General features: G+C 38.8%; 1 protein-coding gene across 14 annotated transcripts in view; it reads left to right on the plus strand.

Moving 5' to 3' along the window:
- The window catches only part of ITPR2 (inositol 1,4,5-trisphosphate receptor type 2), a 499,386-nt gene that overhangs the window by 371,427 nt on the left and 104,628 nt on the right, over positions 1-23,331 (plus strand). For 12 of the 14 annotated variants that reach the window (XR_010148345.1, XM_063786880.1, XM_016923764.4 and 9 more), the window contains one exon: positions 21,415-21,522. The exons of the other annotated variants lie outside the window; for them this stretch is intronic. Coding sequence is in view for 11 of the 12 variants with exons in the window: in XM_063786880.1 (XP_063642950.1) it covers positions 21,415-21,522 (108 nt within the window). In the remaining variant the exon portion in view is untranslated. The remainder of the gene's footprint in view (positions 1-21,414; positions 21,523-23,331) is intronic. 14 annotated transcript variants of the gene reach the window in all.

The raw sequence follows: 23,331 nt of genomic DNA on the forward strand, positions 1-23,331 counted from the left end.
TAGTTTTTGCCCAGCGCAATCTCCTGATCTTTCGCTCTGCTTCACTGGCTCCTATTTCTTTCTCTGGCTTCTGTTAGAGGTCTTCTAGTCAGAACCATTCCATGGATCTCTGGTCTTCTTAATCGACGCTCACTCCCTGAATGTCACTTAGTCACATGACTTTAAACACCAGCTGTACCATGATAAATTCCAAATGCACATCTTCAGCGTGGGCCTGTCTTCTGAACACCAGGCTTGTTCCTCCAACTGCTTGCTCAGGATCTGCATTTGAATGTCTTTTTAGGCATCTCACACTTAACATTATCCATAATAGAACTCTTGGTCCTCCCACCGTGTGTACAACTCAGATACCCCAGACACTCAGACTCCATAGCCTCAGCTCCTTAGCATTCCTGTAGCCCAAGCCTGGGTGGATGTCCCTCCTGTGTGTGCCCATGGCACACCACGCCTGCTGTGATCATAGAACATATATCACCAAATTCACATGGCCTGTTGACTTGTCTCCTCCACCAGACTCCAAACTTCATAAAGCCAGGAGTTAGGTTTTACTCATGAATGTCACCCAGTGCATAGTACTGTGTTTGATATAGTAAATAGTTTTGATTCATTGAGTGAGAGAGTAAGTAAATGAGTGACTGTGATAGTCAACAAGTGCTGTAGATCAGGGGTCCCCAACCCCCAGGCTCCAGACAGGTACCAGTCTGTGGCCTGTTAGGAACGGGGCCACACAGCAGGAGGTGAGTGGCAGGCAAGCAAGCATGACCACCTGAGCTCTGCCTCCTCTTAGATCAGTGGCGCTATTGGATTCTCATAAGAGTGTGAACCTTGTCGTGAACTGTATTTGTGAGGGATCTAGGTAACGTCCTCCTTATGAGACTCTAATGCATGACGATCTGTTACTGTCTCCTGTTCACCCCCAGATGGGACTGCCTAGTTGCAGGAAAACAAGCTCAGGGCTCCCACTGATTCTATATTATGGTGAGTACGTAATAATAGTAGAAATAATGTGCGCAATAAATATAATGTGCTTGATTCATCCCAAAACCATTCCCCCCACGCCCCAGTCCATGGAAAAATTGCTTTCCACAAAACTGATTCCTGGTGCCAAAAAGGTTGGGGACTGCTGCTACAGATGGCTAGAAAGGAAATAGGTGAAATAGGTTAATATTAGCTGGAGTTACTGTATAAGGCTTTGTGGTGGGGCTTGCATTTTAGATGAATCTTATGGATTGATAAGATTTAGATAAACCGAGAAAAGCATTTTCATCATAGGGAAAATATGCACAGAGATGGGGGCAAGATTTAGCGTGCTGTGCGTGTGTGAGAGCAGCTTCTCTGGGACCTTACATCAAGAAGAGAGAAAGCCCTGTGTTGCAACTGTGGGAGGTAGCTAGGGAGGGACACAACCTGTTGAATTCTGAAGGACTTTAAGTACCAAAGACTAATTACATAGAAATATTTATTGAAATGTGATATAGTATATATTTCTGCTAAACTTTTCCTTAGAGTACTTAATTTGTTTTGTTTTTTTTTTGTTTGTTTTTTGTGTTTTGTTTTTTGAGATGGAGTTTCGCCCTTGTTGCCCAGGCTGGAGTGCAATGGTGCGATCTCAGCTCACTGCAATCTCTGCCTCCCTGGTTCAAGCGATTCTCCTGCCTCAGCCTCCCGAGTAGCTGGGATTGCAGGTGCATGCCACCACGACCGGCTAATTTTGTGTTTTTAGTAGAGACGGGTTTCTCCATGTTTGTCAGGCTGGTCTCAAACTCTTGACCTCAGATAATCCGCCCACCTCAGCCTCCCAAAGTGCTGGGATTACAGGCGTGAGCCACCGAGCCCGGCCAGAGTACTCAGTTCTTACCTCTGTTGCCATAAAATGAATGAGACTGTAATGATTCTGTAAAATGCTGAACAGAATAATGCAGAGACAAATAGCACAGAAGTCTGCTTTAGAAAATATCCACCAACCCCAAAGCAATGTTATAAGTCTTAAAATGATTATTTAATGATTGTACTTTTATTCATTTATAACCTGACATTATTAGGCAAGTATTTACAGATAAATCAATTATAAGTGAACCCATGAGAAAATGTAGTTAGTAAACACATAAGCCAATATAAAAATACTTAGGTCAGAGCACTAAGTAATATTCTGTATATATGGGTTTATGTGTGTACTTGCATGTATCTGCATATAATATTTATTGATTAACTTATTTTTCCTGCTCAGACATAAACGAAGAAAGCTTAACTATAGCTCAGGCACCGTGGCTTACACCTGTAATCCCAGCACTTTGAGAGGCTGGGGCAGGTAGATCATTTGAGGTCAGGAGTTTGAGACCAGCCTGGCCAACATGGTGAAACCCCATCTCTACTAAATATACAAAAATTAGCCAGGCATGGTGGCAGGCACCTGTAATCCCAGCTACTCAGGAGGCTAAGGCAGGAGAATTGCTTGAACCCGGGAGGCGGAGGTTGCCGTGAGCTGGGATGGCGCCATTGCACTCCAGCCTGGGTGACAGAGCAAGACTCTGTCTCAAAAAAAAAAAAGAAAGCTTAACTATGTAGCTGACATTTTATCCTGAAGGCATGCTGAGGAAATATGAGCTAGGACAGAATGTCAGGACAGAGAGAGCCAACTAATTCTCATTTAGTCAATAGATCCAGTACTATAATATCAAAGTGATGTATGAAAATAGTTTTTCCCGCCAGGCACAGTGGCTCATGCCTATAATCCCAGCACTTTGGGAGGCTGAGGTGGGCAGATTACTTGAGGTCATGAGTTCCAGACCAGCCTGGCCAACATGATGAAACAACATCTCTACTATTTTTACCAGTGGCAAAAACCGCAATCACATTTGCACCAACCTAATAAAAATACAAAAATTAGTTTGGTGTGGTGGCACTTGCCTGTAGTCCCAGCTACTCAGGAAGCTGAGGCACGAGAATCACTTGAACCTGAGAGGCGGAGGTTGCAGTGAGCCGAGATGGCACCACTGCACTCCAGTCCGGGCAGCAGAGGAATACTTTGTCTCAAAAACAAAACAAAACAAAACAAAACAAAACAAAACAAAACAAAAGTTTTCCTTGTGTAGTAGCCCATGGAATCATGTAGGTATGTGAGTCTCATTATTATGTGATGAGATTGCTCAGCTTTTCTGTTTTATGGCTGTTGGTGCATTTTGAGTTTCAGAATTACTTACAGAGGCACAGAAAAGTGGCAGACCATTGTGACAAACTAATGCTGAAAGACAAAATTGTTGATCTAAAAAAAAAAAAAAAAAGTCAGGCTTCGGAAAGGGAAATAGTTACCCTTAGCCAGACCAAAAAAAAAGTCCCGTTCTGTCACAACCAAGTGATTATTTGAAATTATATGGTAGGGGAAAATTCTGAAAAGTCCCTTGTCAGGATTTATATTATTGACTAAATGTGATCAATTTTAGAGATGTGAAATCAGCTGGTCTCAGAAAACTTCTAGAAATGTATCTCTATACACATATATGTAACTTTATACGTATGTGTGTGTGTGTGTGTATATATATGTATGTGTATATATATATGTATGTGTATATATGTATGTATATATATGTATGTGTATATATATGTGTGTGTATATATATGTGTGTATATATATGTGTGTTTGTGTGTGTATATATATATATATATATATATATATATATGCTTTTCTTTTTCTTGTTGTCAGCTTTGTGAGACCTGAAAATGATTTGCAGGTTTCTGTTACTATACCAGAGATTTGCAAAGTACTACATAGTAAATATTTTAGGCTTTTCAGGTTATACTGTCTCTGTTGCAGATACTCAACTCTGCCATTCTAGAGAAAAAACAGCCATAGACAATATGTAAACAAATAAGTCTGGCTGTGTTCAAATAAATCTTTATTTTAAAAAACAGGTGGCATGCTGAATTTGACCTAGGAGCTGTATGTAGTTGGCCAAACCCTTCTGTAGATTATTTTTATAATCTTCACAGTTGAGAAGTTGCCTGTGTCCCATATCTGAAATATCCTTGTGAAAACTGAGTCATTTATTTTTAAATATTTTTCATGCTTATATTTATAGTGTTTAATTCACTTTGTATGTGAGTGTAACTAACACACACATACACACATACCCATAGACAGAGTGACATACATGTAGAGGTTCTGACTGCATAAAAAAGAACACTCCAGAGGTTCTTTCTCCGATTGCTGTGGTTCTGTGATTTAAGCATTCTATGGACAGTGGAAGCCTGCTCATAAATGAGAATTGACTAACCAATTGACAGAGCAGGCACATGTTCATTCAGTAGATTCAGGATAGGAATGAATCAAGTATGAACCAGGTGTGTGGATGAATCGAGTAGAATAGAGGCAGAAGTGGGGGAAATGGAGGCAGAAGTCATTGAAATGAGACAGATCTAGGCATCCAGGTCGGAGGGCAAACAAAGAACCCTAGCTGAGGGCAAAGGTAGTCTTCTGCTTCCTTCTGATACACAACTTGGGAAACACTGTGTATTAGAGTTGAGCTCTAAAGCAGTGGTTCTCAAGTTGTAGTGCATCAAATTCCGGGACCCCGACCCTAGAGACTCTGAGAATATCTGGAGTAGGGCCTGCAATTGCTTTTTACCGTATATCCTGGATATTTTTATTCAAGTTGTCTGCAGACCACAGTTTCAAAAAAAGCTGCTCCAGACTTTTCACCTTCTCAGCTTCCTTCCCTATTTGTCTGATAGGCTGATCATCTGATCCAGAGACAGCCTCTTCTCATTTCCTTCCCTTCCTTTTTTTGTGCTTTCCACCTTCCTGGTACCAACCTAAGCTGATTGTTACTAATTTCATTTCTGTTAACTCCACTTCTCAGAAATTAAAGACATTAACCTCTGCCACTTATACACATGAAAATATATGTTGAAAAATAGCTTGCACCAAAACAAACGAATAAAAACCACAACACTCTCCTCCATGGGCGTGCACTTCTTGTCCCCGTAAGGCCATGTGAGAATCTGGAGTCTCTTACTGCTTTATATGCAAAGTCCCTAATGACCAAACAATAAGAAATGGCCAGAATAGCTAGGGTGCCATAAGACAGAGGACCAGAGATGAGACACAGGATGGAGGCAGGGTCGGATCAGGAGGACATGCAGATCTTGCTAAGGGTTTTGGCCTGTATCCCAGGGGCAGGGAGAATCCATCACCACTGCCCTTTCCTAAGTTGATACTATGTCCTTGATTCTCAGAAGGGAGAGCTAGGCTTGGAGCATAGATGTACGGAGATATTGGTATATAGATGCTGTTTGAAGTTGCAGATGTAGATGAGATTTCCTGGGAAAATCAATTGGAATGAGACGAGTAAAAGTTCAAGAGTTGAATCCTGAGAAATGGCAAACTTTAACAGAAAGAAGGAGGAATTGAAACCCACAGAAAATTGAAGGAATGTGATATAAAAGCAAGGGAGGAGAGAGATTCACAAAAGAAGGTGGGGCCAAAGGCCCTCAAGAACTCAATAAACGAGGTGCAGCTGTAAACCAGACCCATGGCTTTGGCCCCCAGCAGGTCACCAGCAGCCTTCCAAGAACAATCTATTGATGGAGGGGAAGTAAGAGACACAAACTGGACTGCAGTGAACAGAGAACGCTGTGGGATTTACTACCTGCAAAGCAGACACACGCCAGAATGCACAGTAGAGTCAGAATAGCAATGACTCAAAGCAGCTCAGCCATCTCTATCTTAAGCAGAATGAGGGCAAAATATCAGTTCTAAAACCTGGAGAAGAGAGGAGAATGAGAGAAACACTGGTGGCATTACAGCACAGATTGTCTTGCTGTCACTGAGCAAGTGTGTTATTTGTTCCCTAAATATATGCAATTGCTCTTCAGCAGAAGTGTGTGTACGTTTAAAATGTCCACCCTCCTAGATTTCCTGAGGCTCCTCATATTTGTATGTGTTTCCCCTTAGCACAGCAGCATTGCCTGAAAGCAGTACCAGGAAAGGACTGATAGGAAATATTCACAGGGTCCAGTTTGCAAAAGCAGCTCTTTATCTACCAGACTGGGAATTTAGCTTGTGTTGTGCCCACTCTGTGCGGTGCTTTGTAGTTCTCATCGGGGAAGGCCCGCTATGGGATCACGGCAACTGTGCTAATTAAATGTCAGTGGGGTTGGGAGCTGTGGCGAGGCCTTCACGCTCAGCTCACCAAGACCCAAGCAAGAAGGAGAGGCACATCAGCCTTCCTGAAGCTCATTAGGTAGGAAGTACTCGGATTCAGACAGCTTCAGTGTTCAGATCCTAAATGGATGCTGCAAGCGGCTCACAAATGAGCTCCAAAAGGAATAAACAAACTCATGTCTTTGTAGTTTTAACAGAAAACAATTTTTATTTGGGCAAGTTTTCCTTGAAAATGTTCCCCTCCGTCACCCCTCATTTTATTAACTGTATCATTGATTCTAGAAGTGTCTCGTGTTTATCTTGTTTGTATCGTTGATGACGCCCCCATGTTTAACATTGACACAAAGTAAGGGAGAACAAAGTAATAAACACACATATGAAGAAAATATCAGTGCATTGGGTGCAGGTGGTGACAGGCAGCCAGGCCCTTTCTGGCTTCCCCTGGAGGGCCCTGGTATTTTCCTTTCTTGATTGTTCCGATCTGAGTGTGCTATGTTGCAGGGAAACTGAGTCTTGATGTCGTCAGCAGCCTCTCCTTAAAATAACTCAGAGCCCCTTTTCTCCATGAGTGGCACAGTTCTCTAAGCGGCTACCAACTAGAAGTGGCATTCACCTGGGCCCCCGTACCGCCCTCACCTGGACAGCCTGGCAGAGCTGCTCACTCCTCTCCACTCATACTGCCAGTTTCTTCCTGCTGCCATCTTCATTTTGTGCCTGGACAGCTGCAGTAGCCTCCTGTCTCCATCTCTGGTTAAGTCCCTTTTCAATTCACTTTCCACAGGGAAGCTAAAATGATTAATTACACTGAAAGGTCAGCTGATCCTGTCCGTCTCCTCACCAAACATTTCCATAGCTTCTGATAAAGCAGTATGTACGTGCTCACCAACATGCTCAGGTGACCCTTACTGAGCATGCTCCTGGTTACTCTTATTTTTTTCTGTTATTTTAGTTCATATTTATCGAGCACAATACATACTTACTTTGTATCGGTGCTGTGTCTCATCTAAATATCACAGTAACTCTCTGAGGTAAATATTCATAAAGTACCCTTAGGAGCCTCACTTGCAGAAGGAGAAAGTGAAGCTTAGAGAAGCTAAGTGATTTGCCTGTGGCTGTTCAGTTAACAAGGAGGATACAATGCAGTTGAACCCAGGTCTGTCCAGAGCCTGTGATGCTAACCACTGTACAATCCCACCCTCTAGCCACGTCTGCGACTGCCCGTCTTCATTGCACCATATGTTACAGAATCTGCCCACATCCTTCAATACCACCTGGTCCAAATCAGCACCATCTTTCACCTGGATTATTTGCAGTAGGCTTCTGACTCTTCGTGCTTCTGTTCATCCATGCGTTCTGTAGAGTGTTCTCTAACACAGTAGCAACAGTGAACCCTTAAAAATGTAACACAGATTATGTCACCTCTCTGCTCAACACCTTCTAATACTTCCAGTTTCACAGCAAAAGTCAACTCTCCTGTTGGCTTCACGAGTCTCCCAATATGACCTGGCCTTCTTCCCCATCTCCCCTCTCTCTGGCCACTTTCGTCTTTACTTATTCTGCTCAAGCCACACTGGCCTCCTGGCTGTGCCCTGGAGTCAAGAACCTACTTTGTGTCTATAAGTTTCTGTTTCATAATCCTGCTTTGTATCTAAAAGTTTCTGTTAAAATGGTCTCTAACCATTTGATTTAAAATGGCAACCTCCATCCCCCAGTGCTCATTGCTTCCGTCCTCCACTTTATTTTCTCCTTAGCACTTGCACATTTTGATAGATGATATATTTGTTTATGTCTCCTCCACCAACAGAAAGTCAGCTCTAGGAGGGCAGGAGCTTTGGTCTGTTTTGTTCACTATTATAACCCCAAAGCCTAGAGCATTATTTGGTATACATCAGAGGTTCATTAACAATTATAGAATTGTTACTAGAGGCTGGGATGGTGGCTCGCACCTGTAATCCCAGCACTTTGGGAGGCCGAGGCAGGCAGATCATGATGTCAGGAGTTTGAGACCAGCCTGACCAACAAGGTGAAACCCTGTCTCTACTAAAAAATACAAAAATTAGCCGGGCGTGATGGCAAGTGCCTGTAATCCCAGCTACTCGAGAGGCTGAGGCAAGAGAATCGCTTGAACCCGGGTGGTGGAGGTTGCAGTGAGCGGAGATCATGCCATTGCCCTCCAGCCTGGGTGACAGAGTGAGACTCTGTCTTAAAAAAAAAAAAAATTGTTACTAGAAAGGGGTCCTGATCCAGACCCCATTAGAGGGTTCTTGGACCTCGTGCAAGAAAGAATTTGGGGCAAGTCCATAGAGTAAAGTGGAAGCAAGTTTATTAAGAAAGTAATGGAATAAAGAATGGCTACTCCATAAACAGAGCAGCACCGAGGGCAGCTGGTTGGCTGTTTTTATGGTTATTTCTTGATTATATGCTAAACAAAGGGTGGATTATTCGTGAGTTTTCTAGAAAAGGGCTGGGCAATTCCTGGAAGTGAAGGTTCCTCCCCTTTTTAGACCACATAGGGTAAGTTCCTGACATTGCCCTGGCATGTGTAAACTGTCATGGCGCTGCTAGGAGTGTCTTTAAGCATGCCAATGCAATATAATTAGTGTATAATGAGCAGTAAGGACAACCAGAGGTCACTTTCATTGCCATCTTGGTTTTGGTGGGTTTTGGCCAGCTTCTTTACTGCAGCCTGTTTTATCAGCAAGGTCTTTGTGACCTGTACCTTGTACCAACCTCCTATCTCATCCTGTGACTAAGAATGCCTAACCTCCTGGGAATGTAGCCCAGTAGATCTCAGTCTCATTTTATCCAGCCCCTATTTAAGATGGAGTTACTCTGGTTCAAATGCCTCTGAAAGAATGAACATACAAGGCATATATTAATTATTGTATTTAGCTCATGATGGCTTAGGTCATAGGAGAATTCTGTCTTAGTATTGAATGAGAGAAGTGGGTCTTTACGTTATGTTAATATTGCATATAAAGCACTTCATGTATCTGAAACTATTAATAACATTGTTTTACTTATAGATAATTCATGACCTCATTATATAATCCCCAAGACACTTACATTGCAGGCAGTAACTTTGTTCATATACCTATATGTTTATGTTCAATACCTTGATCTTTAAATGGCTTCTTTACCAGTAGGTTATATATTTCTTAAGAAAGGACAATAAGTTTTTCTAAATGAGTTTTTCTTTAAATTTTCTCTTTCTTCCCTTCCTCTCCTTACTTTTCATGCCCTCTCTTTGTCTTTTCATTTGCAACCTGGGTTATTTAACTTCTGAATGACTAGATAACATTTAAAAGGGTGTTGGATGTCACAGAATGAACAAGTAACAAAATATATCTGCTCAAAGTTCTTTGTCTCTTTTCAGTTTAATTCAACAGATCTGAATCCCTACTTAGACTTGAAATTCGCCTTGCCACCTCATTTCCTTCTTTATTAGGTTTGCCTTTGAAACACAGTTCATTTGAGCAGTAATTCTCTCACTTTTAAGAACCACTCTATCTCACAAAAGCTGACCTTTTTTTTTTTTTTTTTTTTTTTTAGCAGCTGTTGATTAGACAGTTAAACAGAGAGACAGCAATGGCATATTTCTCAGTCTGATGTAACTCAGAAATAGAAAGCTGAAGAAACCTGAAGTTGAAATGCTTTCAAGCAATCGAGCTTAAAGTTCCTGAAAATTATCTCGTAGTGCTTCTTCTCAACTCTCCATATTCCACCCCCGATTTTACATCTGGCTAATTTGCGCACTTCAGATTGGATTCCTGAGCACACACTGGCAGTGTGAGAACTGTTGCGGAACTCATCATTATAATTTCAAGCCTCTAATTAACCCACTTTAAAGTGGCTTTGTCAAGACTATGAGAAACAGAAAAGCAATTGACTCATTCTTGGAATAGGTATATCATAGAGAAAAGTAGAATAGTAAGATTGTGCTCTTCACTCAGCCTCATTGGTTCAGGAACTTAAGGAGCATTAGGAGCACAGATCCTGCAGTAATTCTCTTTGGTATATTATTGCAGGTGTTGTTATTTCACAGTTAGGTAAATTAGACATAAAAAGGTCAAACGACTTGAACGTGCTACCATAAAAGGTCAGTGATAAAGCCAGAAGTCATTTCTCAGTGTCCATCATAAGCCACCCCCACCCCCGCAGCAATTACTTTGAGAACAAGAGCTCTCTAAGTTTTCCCAGTCAACCACAGGTACTATTTTAACATGGTCCAACATCTCAAAAAGATGACTTTCTTCACCTTTTGATGTTTGCCTTAAAAAAAAAATCACCAGAAACAGCGAAAGAATCAGAATGCTTTTAAAGGAAAAGTGTTGCTATCATTCCCATTTTTCTTGTTGTGTATAAATGATTAGGAATTAAAACATTTCTGGCCGGGCACGGTGGCTTACGCCTGTAATCCCAGCACTTTGGGAGGCCGAGGCGGGCAGATCACAAGGTCAAGAGATCTCGAGACCATCCTGGCCAACATGGTGAAACCCCATCTCTACTAAAAATACAAAAAATTAGCTGGTCATGGTGGTGCGTGCCTGTAGTCCCAGCTACTCAGGAGGCTGAGGCAGGAGACTCGCTTGAACCCGGGAGGCAGAGGTTGCCATCAGCTGAGATTGCGCCACTGCACTCCACCTTGGTGACAGAGCAAGACTCTGTCTCAAAAAACAAACAAACAAGCAAACAAACAAAAAACACCACATTTCTCATATTTACATATAATATTGTAATTCATCATTTTCTAAAAACTCAATTTATTTCAGAAAATTAAACACATATGCCATTAAAATTGAACTAATAAATAAGCAAAAAATACTGTATGCCATCCATCCATCCATCCGTCCATCCATCCATCCATCCATTCACCCATCCATCTATCCATCCAAAAAATATTTATTAAGCAACTCTTCTGTGCCAGACACTGTTCTAGATGATGAATACAACAGTAAACAAAACAAAATCCCTGTCCTTCTGGAAACTACATTCTAGATGGAGGACATATTAAAATCAAGTGAAGAATATTTCATACTCACATATTATCTGAATTATCATGGAGAAAGATTCTTCTGTTCTGCTAGTTTTTCCCAAACCACACTTGAAATATGTGGGAGGGGACGTGGATAGGAAATATCCAGCAAATTCATTTCTGGATGCTGGAAGAAGCAACTCAAGTAATATTACCTGGTCATCTCTGGATCTGAGGAAAACATATTATTTCTTGTGTGGGAATTGTGAGACCCAGAAATTTCAAAGACTTGCGTTTAGTTACATCAAAAAGAAATAAGGTCAAAGAGATGTCTGTTTTCCATCAGTTCTATATAACGAAAGCAAAAACTCCTAGTGTACATCATTTCAGGGTTTCCCAGAAATCAGTTTCTATGTTTTTCTTATTAATGTCTATCTGTGTTTTAGATAACCCCACTACACATGTAGTATTAGTTTCTTTTCTTGCTTCCTCACCCTGAAATGTTTTAACTCTTTTGACTAGGACACTACAATAATGATTACTTTAGAATATTTTTGGTGAAATACTGATTTCAGATAAGATGATCTACATAGATAGTATTTAGTTTCATTTCATTTTAGTCGCTCAGAAAATATTGATGTATATTCTTACATGGATAGCAAAACCAATTAAGATTATACCTCAGTAAATTTCACATGAAAAATACAAAATAGCAAGCATTTTCCGTTAAAGTAATGAATTCTTTATAAAATCTTAAATAAGTAGCTTCTGAAGTATTGAAGTAGGAGAAGGTATAACCTGTTTTAGTTGAAAATGGAACTAAAGAATCAATTTGTCTTAAATAATTGTAGGGAAAAAGCTTGTTTTAGAAGACAATTTTTTATCTCTTCATGAAAATAAACATATAAATTAATTCATAAACTAATATATTTGTTATATATTACATATAATTATACAAACCTCCTGGGATTAAAGTAGTTTTTACTCTTTTAGTACATGTCTTAGTCCATTTTCTGTTGCTGTAAGAGAGTACCTGAGACTGGGTAGATAATAAAGACAAGAGATTTATCTAGTGGCTGGGAAGTCCAAGATTAGGCATCTGCATTTGGTCACCTTCTGGTGAGGGCATCGTGCTGCATCATCACATGGTGGAGAAAGGAAAAGGAAGCAGGCGTGTGCTACCATGGCAAAGCCCGAAGCAGCCTTCCTGCATAACAACCTGCTCTCAAGATACCAAATCCGGTTCCTTGAGAGTGAGAATGCACTCACTTCCTCTGAAAATTAACCCAGTCCCCTCAGGAGCAGCATTAATCCCTCTTAATGACCTAATCACTTCCCAAAGGCCCTACCTCCCAACACCACCACACTGGGGACAAAATTTCCAACACATGCATTATGGGTGACACACTCCATGCAAAGCAGTATAGAAATTCATGAGCCTAGAAATTAGAAGCTATGAGTGACAAATAACCAATTGTTTAAAATTAAGTGGAGCATATTTTATATTTCTGATCCTAATCTCAATTTTTTTGAAAATGTGTTCAGTAAATGTACTGTTATTAAGAGTATCTACATGTTAACATTTCTCTTGTATGCTTTTAAAGGAAAAAAAATTCTTTAAAAACACTTCATTCTTTTATGTTTAATTTTGGTTTAAAAAAAAAACTGGTGGATTTTCAGTCAAGAATCCAAACTGCTTATGGTGATAACATCTACTATCTATTAGAACAGTGGTTTACAAATGTTAGCAGGATTGAAATCACTTGGAGGGCTTGTTAAAACAGATGGTGGGGTGCAGGGGGAGAGGGGTGTACTCCTTCATAGTTTCTGATTTGGAAGGCTTGAGGTGGGGCCAGAGAACTTGCATTTCTAACATGCTTCCAGGCAATGCTATATAGCTGTCCCAGAAACCCCATTTTGAGAAGCATTCTATTAGGATGAGTGTTAGCAATCTGTAGGAAAGTTAGCTTCATCAATCGTCACAACATTTTGCAATGTTTGATGATAAAATCGTAGTACAAAGATAGCATGCTTACTAAAAACTGCCCTAAATCATTTTAAAGTGCATTTTTTGTGGGCTGTTTTCTTCCTTTTTTTCTCTCCTGCTTTGCCCTACTTCAAGGGTTGAGCTGTCATGAATCATTTGTTTATTATAATCAGTAAGGTCTTTTATCAATTTTACTATAGTTTAAGGCAGACCCTAATGAGTAGGAGTCTAGATCATTTGAAATTAGGAGAAGTTTGTTTCATTTTTTAATTCTGGCAAATTTCTTGTTATTTTGTACCTATCTTTGTCTTAGTTTGGCTACCATTATAAAGGGAATAATAAACTGATCTCTAAGAACCATAGTGGATTTTTAAAAAGATAATAGATAAATATAACTTACAATATTTTTAAAACTCCTTGGGTGAAAATTGTATAGTGCAGAGTGATGCTGGTGGCATTCTAGGGTCGCTCCTTCAGTACTGCTGGGGAGGGAAGGGATCAGTTCCTTACTTTCCGTGTGTGTGTGTGTGTGTGTGTGTGTGTGTGTGTGTGTGTGTGTTGAGAGAAAGCTGTCTTGAGATCTCATGATTTCCCTTAGGTCTGTGGTCCCTTGGTCTGGTTGTCCATGAATCCTCCAGAGCTGTCTTGCAGGGTACTCAAGAGTCTGTGTTGTCTCTTCCCTAGGTTTGTCTGTATTCTTTGGAATGATCACCCCTGTTCTCCTTTCTGTCCACTGCCACATTTTCCTCTTGGCTGTGCTTTCTTTAAGGCTTTCTCTTTAGATTCTCAAAAACCTATTTTGAAAGTTCAGAAACATGAACATTGCTTCTTTCTTTTTCCATTCCAGTTATATACCAAAATCTGCTCAAGATAATATGGACAACTCTGTTTGACTAGGGAACAAGGGTGTCTTGGAAAGAAAGAAGGACAAGAATTAACTTTCCAAGAAAGACAGATTTGTTAGCTTTTCTAACTAATCCATTCCACTGTACTATTTGGTGGGGTATAAGGGCTTTCATCTGCTTCCCATGGCCCATCTCATACTCTTTCCCATTTTCCCTCCTGACTTTCCCCTCCCCCTCCACTCTAAGGTTCTCAACCCCTCTGGAAACTACTGTCTCCTCTTTGAGAAAAGAGTGCGTACAGCCCTTCACGTGTCCTCTGGATTGTTTAGCTTCAGACTTATGCTGGATATTCCTGGTGGTTCTGGCTGCCTCAGTTCTGCTGACTAAAGTGGGGAAAATATGCTTCTGCCTACTAGGAATTCCTGAAGCTGATCTTCTTCTAAAGTGGTCTAAGTACCAAATATTCACCTGCCGTAGTGAGTATTTTCTGGCTGAGACCATACAGTTGAGTCTCATGTGGGAAAGCCTTTTGTTCTTTCTCACAGGACTCTGACCCTACTAACAGGGTAGTAATTCTGGCATCAGTATTCGGGAAGACCAGTTATTTCTTCTTTGGTCTGTGTTCTTTATGAAGGACCTCACAGTACTGCAAGGAACCCTGGACAGATGGCACCATGCCCAAATGGATCCTGTCTTATCCCCAAATTCCTTTTTTAAGAGGAGGGAAGAAAGAGATGAATAGAATCTCAGTTTATCTTGCCACAGTCAAGAGAAAAGTTCCTTGGTGGATTTGTATTAACTTCCTAGGGCTGCCATAACAAATGTCCACAACTTGGAAGTTCACAATGACAGACATTTCTTGTTTCACGGTTCTGGAAGCCGAAAGTCCTAAGCCAAGGTGTTAGCAGGGCCATGCTCTCTCTGAAGGCCCTTGAGGAGGATCCTTCCTTGCCTCTTTTCAGTGTCTGGTGTTTGTCAGCAGTTCTTGGCATATGTTGGCTTATATCACCCAGTCTCTCGTGTATCATTACATGGCATTCTCCTTGTCTGTCTGATTGTGCCCGTATTTCCCTGTTCTTGTAAGGACTCTAGTCATAGGATTAAGGCCCGCCCTAATCCAGTGTGACCTCATTTAACTTCATCACATCTGCAAATTCCTGTTTCTGAATAAGATCACATTCATAGGTACCAGGAGATAAGATCTGAACATGTATATCTTTTTGGCTTGATTTGTACACAGTTCAGCCCACCACAGTATTCTGTATTTGAACTCCTCACACTGGCATTTAGTGTGGCTCCCAATTACCTTCTAGTCCTCTTCTCATTGCGCATCCTCCATGTCTTGGCTCATGGGATCCCTCTCTCTATGCAGAATCACTTCCTCATGCCATCCTTTCTTCCTCCTTTCTACCTGGACATTTCATCCATTCTTTGAAACCTTATCAGATGCACTTCTTATATGGTTCCTTTCCTAGTGCCACCAAATCTAATGTGATTCCTTGTAATTCTGCCCTCATTTTTCCTTGTATTAATTACATGTCTATCATTGTTTTAATTCCTCCAACTAGAAAGTAGGTTGCTTGAAAGAAGAAAATAAGTCTTGCTCATCTCTATCATCCCACAGTAGCTAAAACCGTGCTTTGCACTTTACAGGGTCACAGAATCAGAGAAAAAAATAGATGTTTTGAAAATAGGAGGCTTCCATATTTTGCACATTAGAATAGGTAAAGCCTTAGTTTTTGCCCCCTTCTGCTGATTTCTCTCTGCTTCAAATAGGAGTAGTGTTTGACATGAAGGCATTGTATTGTAATACAATTGCCTAAATATACAAGGCAGTTATTCTGACTTCAGGCTCCAGCTCACTTTGTGATCTTGGGAAAGCCAATTGCTATGTCACAGTTTTACCAATTAATAAAATTGGAACTCAAATTAAAAAAATACAGATGAAAAGTACTAGGGAATAATTATTATTGAATGTCATTGAAGTGTAGTTTCTTGATATTTTTTCTCCATCCTTACTTGGACTCAAACTGAAATGAAGATTAAAATCCTAGTGATAAGAAGATAAATGTGAAATGGATAATAAAGGATGCCACTAAAAATGAAAAGCCCAACTCTGTCATCTTTATTCCCTAATCTTGGATTAAAAAAATGCATGGTGTTTTTCAAAGACCCTGCTGCAGGTTATATATGTTTATGTATAAGGTTTGCACTTATGTGTCTGTCTATATTTTATGAATATATACATATACATGTTCTTATTCCTATTTAGTGATGCATCTGTATTTAAATTACAAGTGTGTCATGATTGATAATGATATGCATGATTTTCCTTTTGTCTTCAACATATAATGAAAGAATCTCTTGGTAGTCTTTCCTGTGGGGATGTCTTTATTCTTTCTTAAGGCTGACTATCCACCAATGCTTTGGATCCCCTCCTCACTAACCTGTATGCTTGCACTATATCTACCCATGTATTCATTGCATTGTTATGAGACTTTAATATTATGAAGTGTAATAAATTATCTCAGGCCTAGTTTTTCTATTTGCAATAATGACCTAATAAGTGTTCCTTGTTGCTAAAATTCTTTTGAAGCTGCATACTAACTGGGTAGGCATCATTTGCACACCATATATAAAACAATTGCTACTATTTTGGCTCATAAAGATTGTTGTGGAATACAAGTATTTCTAAGACCCAGAGATTTCCCCCCATGGCTTTTCCCCCTTTTAACATTCAATGCAGTTGCCCAAATTCAGACTCTCATTATCATTAATATTGATTGTTGGTTAGTTTTCTGGAACACGTTTGTATAGTGACATCAGCTAATTTCAAGTCCTGTTGGGAGCATCTTTGTCAATAGTAAAGTTGGATATCGTAAGACGGCTGTCCTTGAATATCTTCATTAGCAGTTTTTCAGTTTTTAATTAGTATCTAAATTAGATTTCTTATTGTTACAACTCACCACAGATGTGCCATACTTGTGCAGAAACTTACCAGGTATTTTTACCTTTGGTTTCCAAAGCACATAATAGTAAATGGTGTGATTGCTGCTTTGGATGCTGGGTTTTTTTGTTTTGTTTTGTTTTTTTTAAAGTCATGTAAAAGGGTACATGGCATATAAAACTGTGGAGTAGATAAATGTGGCTAGAGTCCATCACTAAGACAACCGAATATCTTTGGTTGGCAGTGCATTCATTCTATAGAATATTTTAAGTCAGATTGCATTTACAGGGGACTAAATCCTTTAAAAACTATTAAGTATATGTTAATTGGTCTCTAAGACATTGTATTGTGCTTTTAGTAAACTGTTAATTTGGACCAGGAAAGCACTGTATTGATATCAGTCATTTTTATGCATTTCACAATCATTGATATATTCCTTAATTCTTTTGCATTTTGTCTATATAATAGGAATGCTATCCTTGCTTTATCATCCAGGGTTCCTTTCAACATTGACTGGGTACCCAATAAAAGTGGAACTCACATTAAAAAAACACAGATGAAAAATACTAAGAAATAATTATTATTGAATGTCATCAAAGTGTAGTTTCTTGATGTTTTTTTTACTCTGTCCTTACTTGGACCCATACTGAAGTTAACATTAAAATCTCAGTGGTAAAAAGATAAATGTGAAATGGATAATAAAGGATGCCACTAAAAATGGTTATTTCCTTCCTCCTAATAGCTTACAATCTATCAGAATACATATGAGTACATAAATAACTATCAAACAAGAAAAAATATTAAAATATTTTCTTTCTACAAATACTGGAATTTGTACCATCATCTGATTTCTAATCAGATTTATTTGCCCTTCTTCTTTACAGAGGATGAAACAGAGAGATAATTCATTGAGGCTTAAGAGTTGTTGTCCACTTAAACGCATAAATATATGTTATTAACTAGCCCATTTCTTCATTGATTTCAACAAATATTTATTGAGTCTATTTTATGTATCAAGTTCTGTTTTTGGTGCTGAGAACAAAGAGATGAGTAAGACCAGGCCCTTTATTTGAGGATGTCACAGACCACTGGAGAGAAATAATAGTTACTCAGATACAATATGAGAAATTTCATAATATAGATATGTGCAGGGCACTATCAGAACACAGAACAGGGAGGAGAAAATAAGCCTCATTAGTCAAGACCCTCTATTACAAAGAATATGAAAGATTTCCAGGTAGAAAAAAACAGTGAAGTTATCTCTGTTTTGTTTTTATTGTTCTTTTTCAATTATATATTTCAAATTTTCAAAGATATGTATAGATGGCTTATCTAATCATGAATGAAAATATTGTTCTAATACTTTGAACATGTGAAGGGAGGCCTAGGTGGGTGTTTTTTTTTTTTTTGAGTCCCTTTTAGAATGCCTCTTCTCTGCAATAAAACTAGACAAATGCAGAATCATGTCATTAAGTCAATGGGAGGGAGAAAGGCCTGCAAATGTTTCTGTGTTTCTGTTAAGCTGTATATATTAACTGAAAATGATTTGTATAGCTTTGTTCACTATTAATTATGTCACATTAAATAACATTATTGGTTTCTTAAAATAACTGTAGCAATTTTTGACCCTATAAAGTGATCATAAAGAAGTAAAAGCTTTTTAATAAATAAACTTAGGAGAAATTATTCAAATTACTGTCTCACCTTGGGAGACTATCAGTTATGTAAGATTTAAAGAGTTCCAGTATTTAAGTATCTCTTTTTTGTGTGTTGTTGACCTTACCCAGCAAAACTACATATCTCATTATTTACAACTGTCTTTCTACTCCATGCGTATACCCATACAACTGAATACTGCTGGAGAAAAACACACAAATATGGTTCCTGGCCTCCCTTTGACCATAACATAAGGGAGACCCTTAAGGCTTCCTGGCAGTACTACTATATTTCCCAAGTCCATGTACTTTCCCTAGCTATTTTATAGCTGCTTTTCATCAGTTATCCAACACCTCCTCTCTCGTCCTCATTATCAGCTTCCTACTTCACTGAGAAAAAAAGTAACCAGAAAAGAACTTGTCAGTGTTCCCATCATCACAACCACCCAACCTCCTGAATCTGTGCCCATATTCCCTACTGTCTCTAAGGGTGAATTTTTTCCTATCTAAGGCAAACCCCTCTACAAATGTTCTAGATCATTCCACTCTCACCTAGTCAAGATGTTGCTCTAGTGAATAGTCCCTTTCAAAACCAAACAAACACTATGTTCTATTTTCCGTATTTAAAAAATCCACCTTTATCCCTGCCCCTTTGTCTAGCTGCCATCTATTTCTTGGCTCTCCCTTACACCTGCAGTCCTCAAGAGCTGCCTCTACTCACACTCCTTGTTTATACTTCCTCGCCTCCCATTCTTTTTTAAACTCACTACAATTAAGGTTTGGTATCCACCACTTCCTAAAACGGCTGCTGTGAAGCTTTTTGGTAATTTCTGAGTTGCTAAACCAATTGACATTTCCCTGTCCTCATTTGATTGGACTTACCTGCCACATTTGACGCAGATAATCACTCCCTCCTTCTTGAAATTATTTCTTCACTTGGCTGCAAGACACCTGGCTGCGTGGGGTTTTGTTCCTACCTTTCTTAACCAACTTTCTCAGTCTAATTTGCTGATGTCTTTTCTCTTCCTAACCTATATTGGAGTTCCATGGAGCTCTTTTCTCTGTTTAAGCTCACTTTTAGGTGATCTCACTAAGGCTCATGATTTTAAATATCAGTCATATACTGATGACCCCTCCATGCACAGCTCCAGCGCTGACCTCTGCCCAGAATTCCTGACAGACAAATCCAACAGCCCGCTCCTCGTCTAAAGCTTCATATGTCCAAAACCAAAGTCCTGATTTTATCCTGCTAAATGTACTCCTCCTACATTTTTTCTTAGTAAATGACATTTCTAAACTATTAGTCGCTCAGGTCAATAACTTTGGAATCATCCTTAATTCTCTTTCTTTCATGCCCCAGATCCAATCAGCAAACAAATCATGCCAGTTTTGCCTTCAAGAACTGGCCACTTCTTAAAACATGCTAAGGTACCTAAATTATTACAATAATTTTATGCTTTCAAACTCATTGAGATTTTTAGAAACCTCTGTAAGTCACAACAAGTTTCATGACTGTGGTTTGTAATAAAAATGTGTATAATTCAAATTTAGTTAAAAAAATGTAAATAGAAAATAGGAAATAGTTTTCTTGAGTGATTGATTAATGACCCAGAAAACCAATTCTGAAATAACAGTTTTCAAAATGATTTGCTCTAGAGCAACGTCAATGTAATGAACATTTAACTTACCAAATTATCACTTATAAGGATAATGTTCATTTGGTTTTCTAGTTTCTGAATTATTATTTAAAATTCATCTCCATGATTATAATAATAATTGGTATTAAGATCTCATGAATAATAGGAAAACTTATTGCTCCGTAATGTTGATAAAATACTGGCTCTACCATTTTCTAGCTATGTTATCACAAACAAGTTCCTTACACTCTCTGTGCTTCAGTTTCCTCATCTGTCAATGGCAATAATAAGAGTGCCTACCACTGGATTTCTTAGTAGATTCAAATAAGATCATGTACTTGAAGTGCTTAGAATTAGTGCCTGGCATGGAGTTGGAGGCAGGCACTGTGCTGGGAGTGAAAGAGTTCTGTGGTAGAGTCTCTGTTAGTAGAAGCCTTCAGGGAATTTAAGCATTAATAAGATATTTGATAAGTGAAAGACATTGCAAGGTTTCGGGGATTGCTTGAGACAACCATAAAAGAGACATCTGAAGGCAACATGTATTACTAATCTACCAAGTGAGAGAACTAGCCAACACATGCTGTAGACATTCAAATGGGAGAGAAAGATCACTTCCACCACAAGCAGTTTAAAATAATTTATAGTGAAATTTTTGCTTTTTTAAATGCCTGATTTCAATGACAATAAAATCAAGACCTATACCCAGAAAGCACTAATTTTGGCTTACAAACATGAAGCAACATAGGACTTTACATCAACTACTAATGTAGAGCTTAGATTACATGCTATAAGAGAAACTCTTCTGAAATACAGATACCTATTTATGTGTGTATAGGAAAAACACACATTTATATTGTTCCCACTACTCACTGATTTATTGCACTGTTGATCACTTTGTTTTTATGTACATGTAGTTTAAATTTACTATAGACAGCGTCAATTATGTATCACTGGGAACATTTCTTCTTCCTGGTACAATCGTACATTTATTGAAGACATAAATTTAATCAACAAATATTAATGGCTGATCATTGTGATTTCATTATCTCTGCCTTTCAAATACAGACATGCTTTCCTGAAGTGTAACTAATTGTCCTTAACCCTAGGACTCTGAAGCTATGTGTACAAGTAGACAAAGATATTGCAAAGTTTGACCCTAGGAAAGGGGAAAAAAAGACCTAAAACCTTTATTTTTTTCCCTACTCTAGTTGGCCCGCCACAATAAACTATTGCAGCAGATGCTCAAACCAGGATCAGATCCAGATGAAGGAGATGAAGCCTTAAAATATTATGCCAAGCACACTGCACAGATTGAGGTAACCATCTATTATTTATTGAAAGAGACCAACTGTGAAAAGTTATGCTTACCTTCTATTTTAGACCATTTTCATATTTTTTTCTAGAGCAATGATGCAGAAGTGAGTGGTTTAAACTGAAAAATGTATAGTAAAAGGATGAGTGAGGAGTGATTTATAGGAAACTGAGGTGTACATCTTTCAAAGTTGTCTTTTTTTACTAAAACTATATGTAAAATTTCTTTTGTAGTTAATAGATGTTTTTTAACTGTAGAAGCAATCAATCATTGCAGAGCAATAGCGTTTGAGAGATGGGATTATTATAATAGAAGCCATCATTCAGGAAAAGGTTTCTTTTTTAAAATTGTGGAAAGCTTATTAAAATAGAGATCTCCAACAATTCACAAGTGGAGTAAACATGAAAGAAACTAATACAGTTTTCATATTGATAGCATAGCCTTGGAAAGGTTTAACAGTTTCCATTTTCAGTATGCAGCACTTGACCTCCCCCTACCCTCATAAATGAGACATTATTTAATGGTTGGTGGCAGTTCAGGAGGTGTGGGTCAAAATGGACTTACCATTATGTGTTCTGAGACCCTTCTGGCTGTCATTTACTATCTATGGTATCATTTCAACACTGGCTGGCAGAGCTAATCAGGCAGAAGTGAGCAGAGTAGTTGATGCTTGTCACTCCTATAATTTACATTTATACATTCATTCATTTTGGCAGATATTTTTTACTTTTCAGCAGAGTGCATGATGGGCATCACTGTATTCACTCTCAATATATATAGCCCCTACACTGTATTGTTTACTGTTGTCAAAGCTTTGTGTCACAGAAACGGATACCTTGCTCACATTTGTAAACATTAATAGTACCATAGCTTTGGTGTTGGACTTGACTTAGTGGAACCCATGAGCTGGACTAGCAGCAAAAACATTTCTATACAAATAGAAATAGGTCATCAAACCATGAAGGTCTTGAGGAAGATCCCAGAAGTCAAAATACAAAGCTAGGAGATCAGAAGAGACCAGGGAATAGCAAATAGAGTGAGCAGGCCATGGGAGAAGTTTGGTTAATGCGGGTGAGAGATGGGAGCTGTTGTTTGATGTTGTTTTATTGATTCCAGCAGTGAGGAGAGATTTAGCTATAAATACACACATTCAGTACATGTTTACTGAGCACTTACTCTCTACCAATTCACACATATAGAAGATAATTCTGTGTTATAAGTATATAAACAAAGGGCCAAGGAAATGTAGAGAAAATAATAATTAGTGGTGCCTGAGCGATTTCAGGATAGATTTCACTGAGAAGGTTGCCTTTAAGAATGTATTAAAGATTGAGTACGAGTTTCTCCTTCAGGATGGGGATTTCAGATAGGAGAAAGTAAGTGAAGGGAAGGTATTAAAAAACATGGGAAGGAGATGCCTATTTTCAAAAGATCAATCTGGTTGCTGTTTGGAGACAGGACTGGAAAAGAGAGTGGGATAGGAAACACCTAGAACAGATAGGAAGATATTATAATGGCAAAAGTGAGAGATGATGATATTGAAGATGGCTGGACTGGAAAATACATAGATACATAGATGCAGATACATACATACATATAGATCTCTATACAGTTATGTATGTATTATAAATACACACATATACATATACATACTGACAGGGCTTGAAGTTGAAGTTGAATTGCACATGTTAGGAAAATGGTGTGGAAAAGGATGTCCTCTGGGCTACTGGTTTGAATAAATGAGCAGAAGTTGGTGCCATGTATGAGAATGCTAGGAGAGAGTGAAGTTTGGCAGCTAAAAGGTAGAAGAAGA

The sequence above is a fragment of the Pan troglodytes genome, chromosome 10 (assembly GCF_028858775.2).
Source record: "Pan troglodytes isolate AG18354 chromosome 10, NHGRI_mPanTro3-v2.0_pri, whole genome shotgun sequence".
In the NCBI taxonomy this organism is placed as follows: Eukaryota; Metazoa; Chordata; class Mammalia; order Primates; family Hominidae; genus Pan; species Pan troglodytes.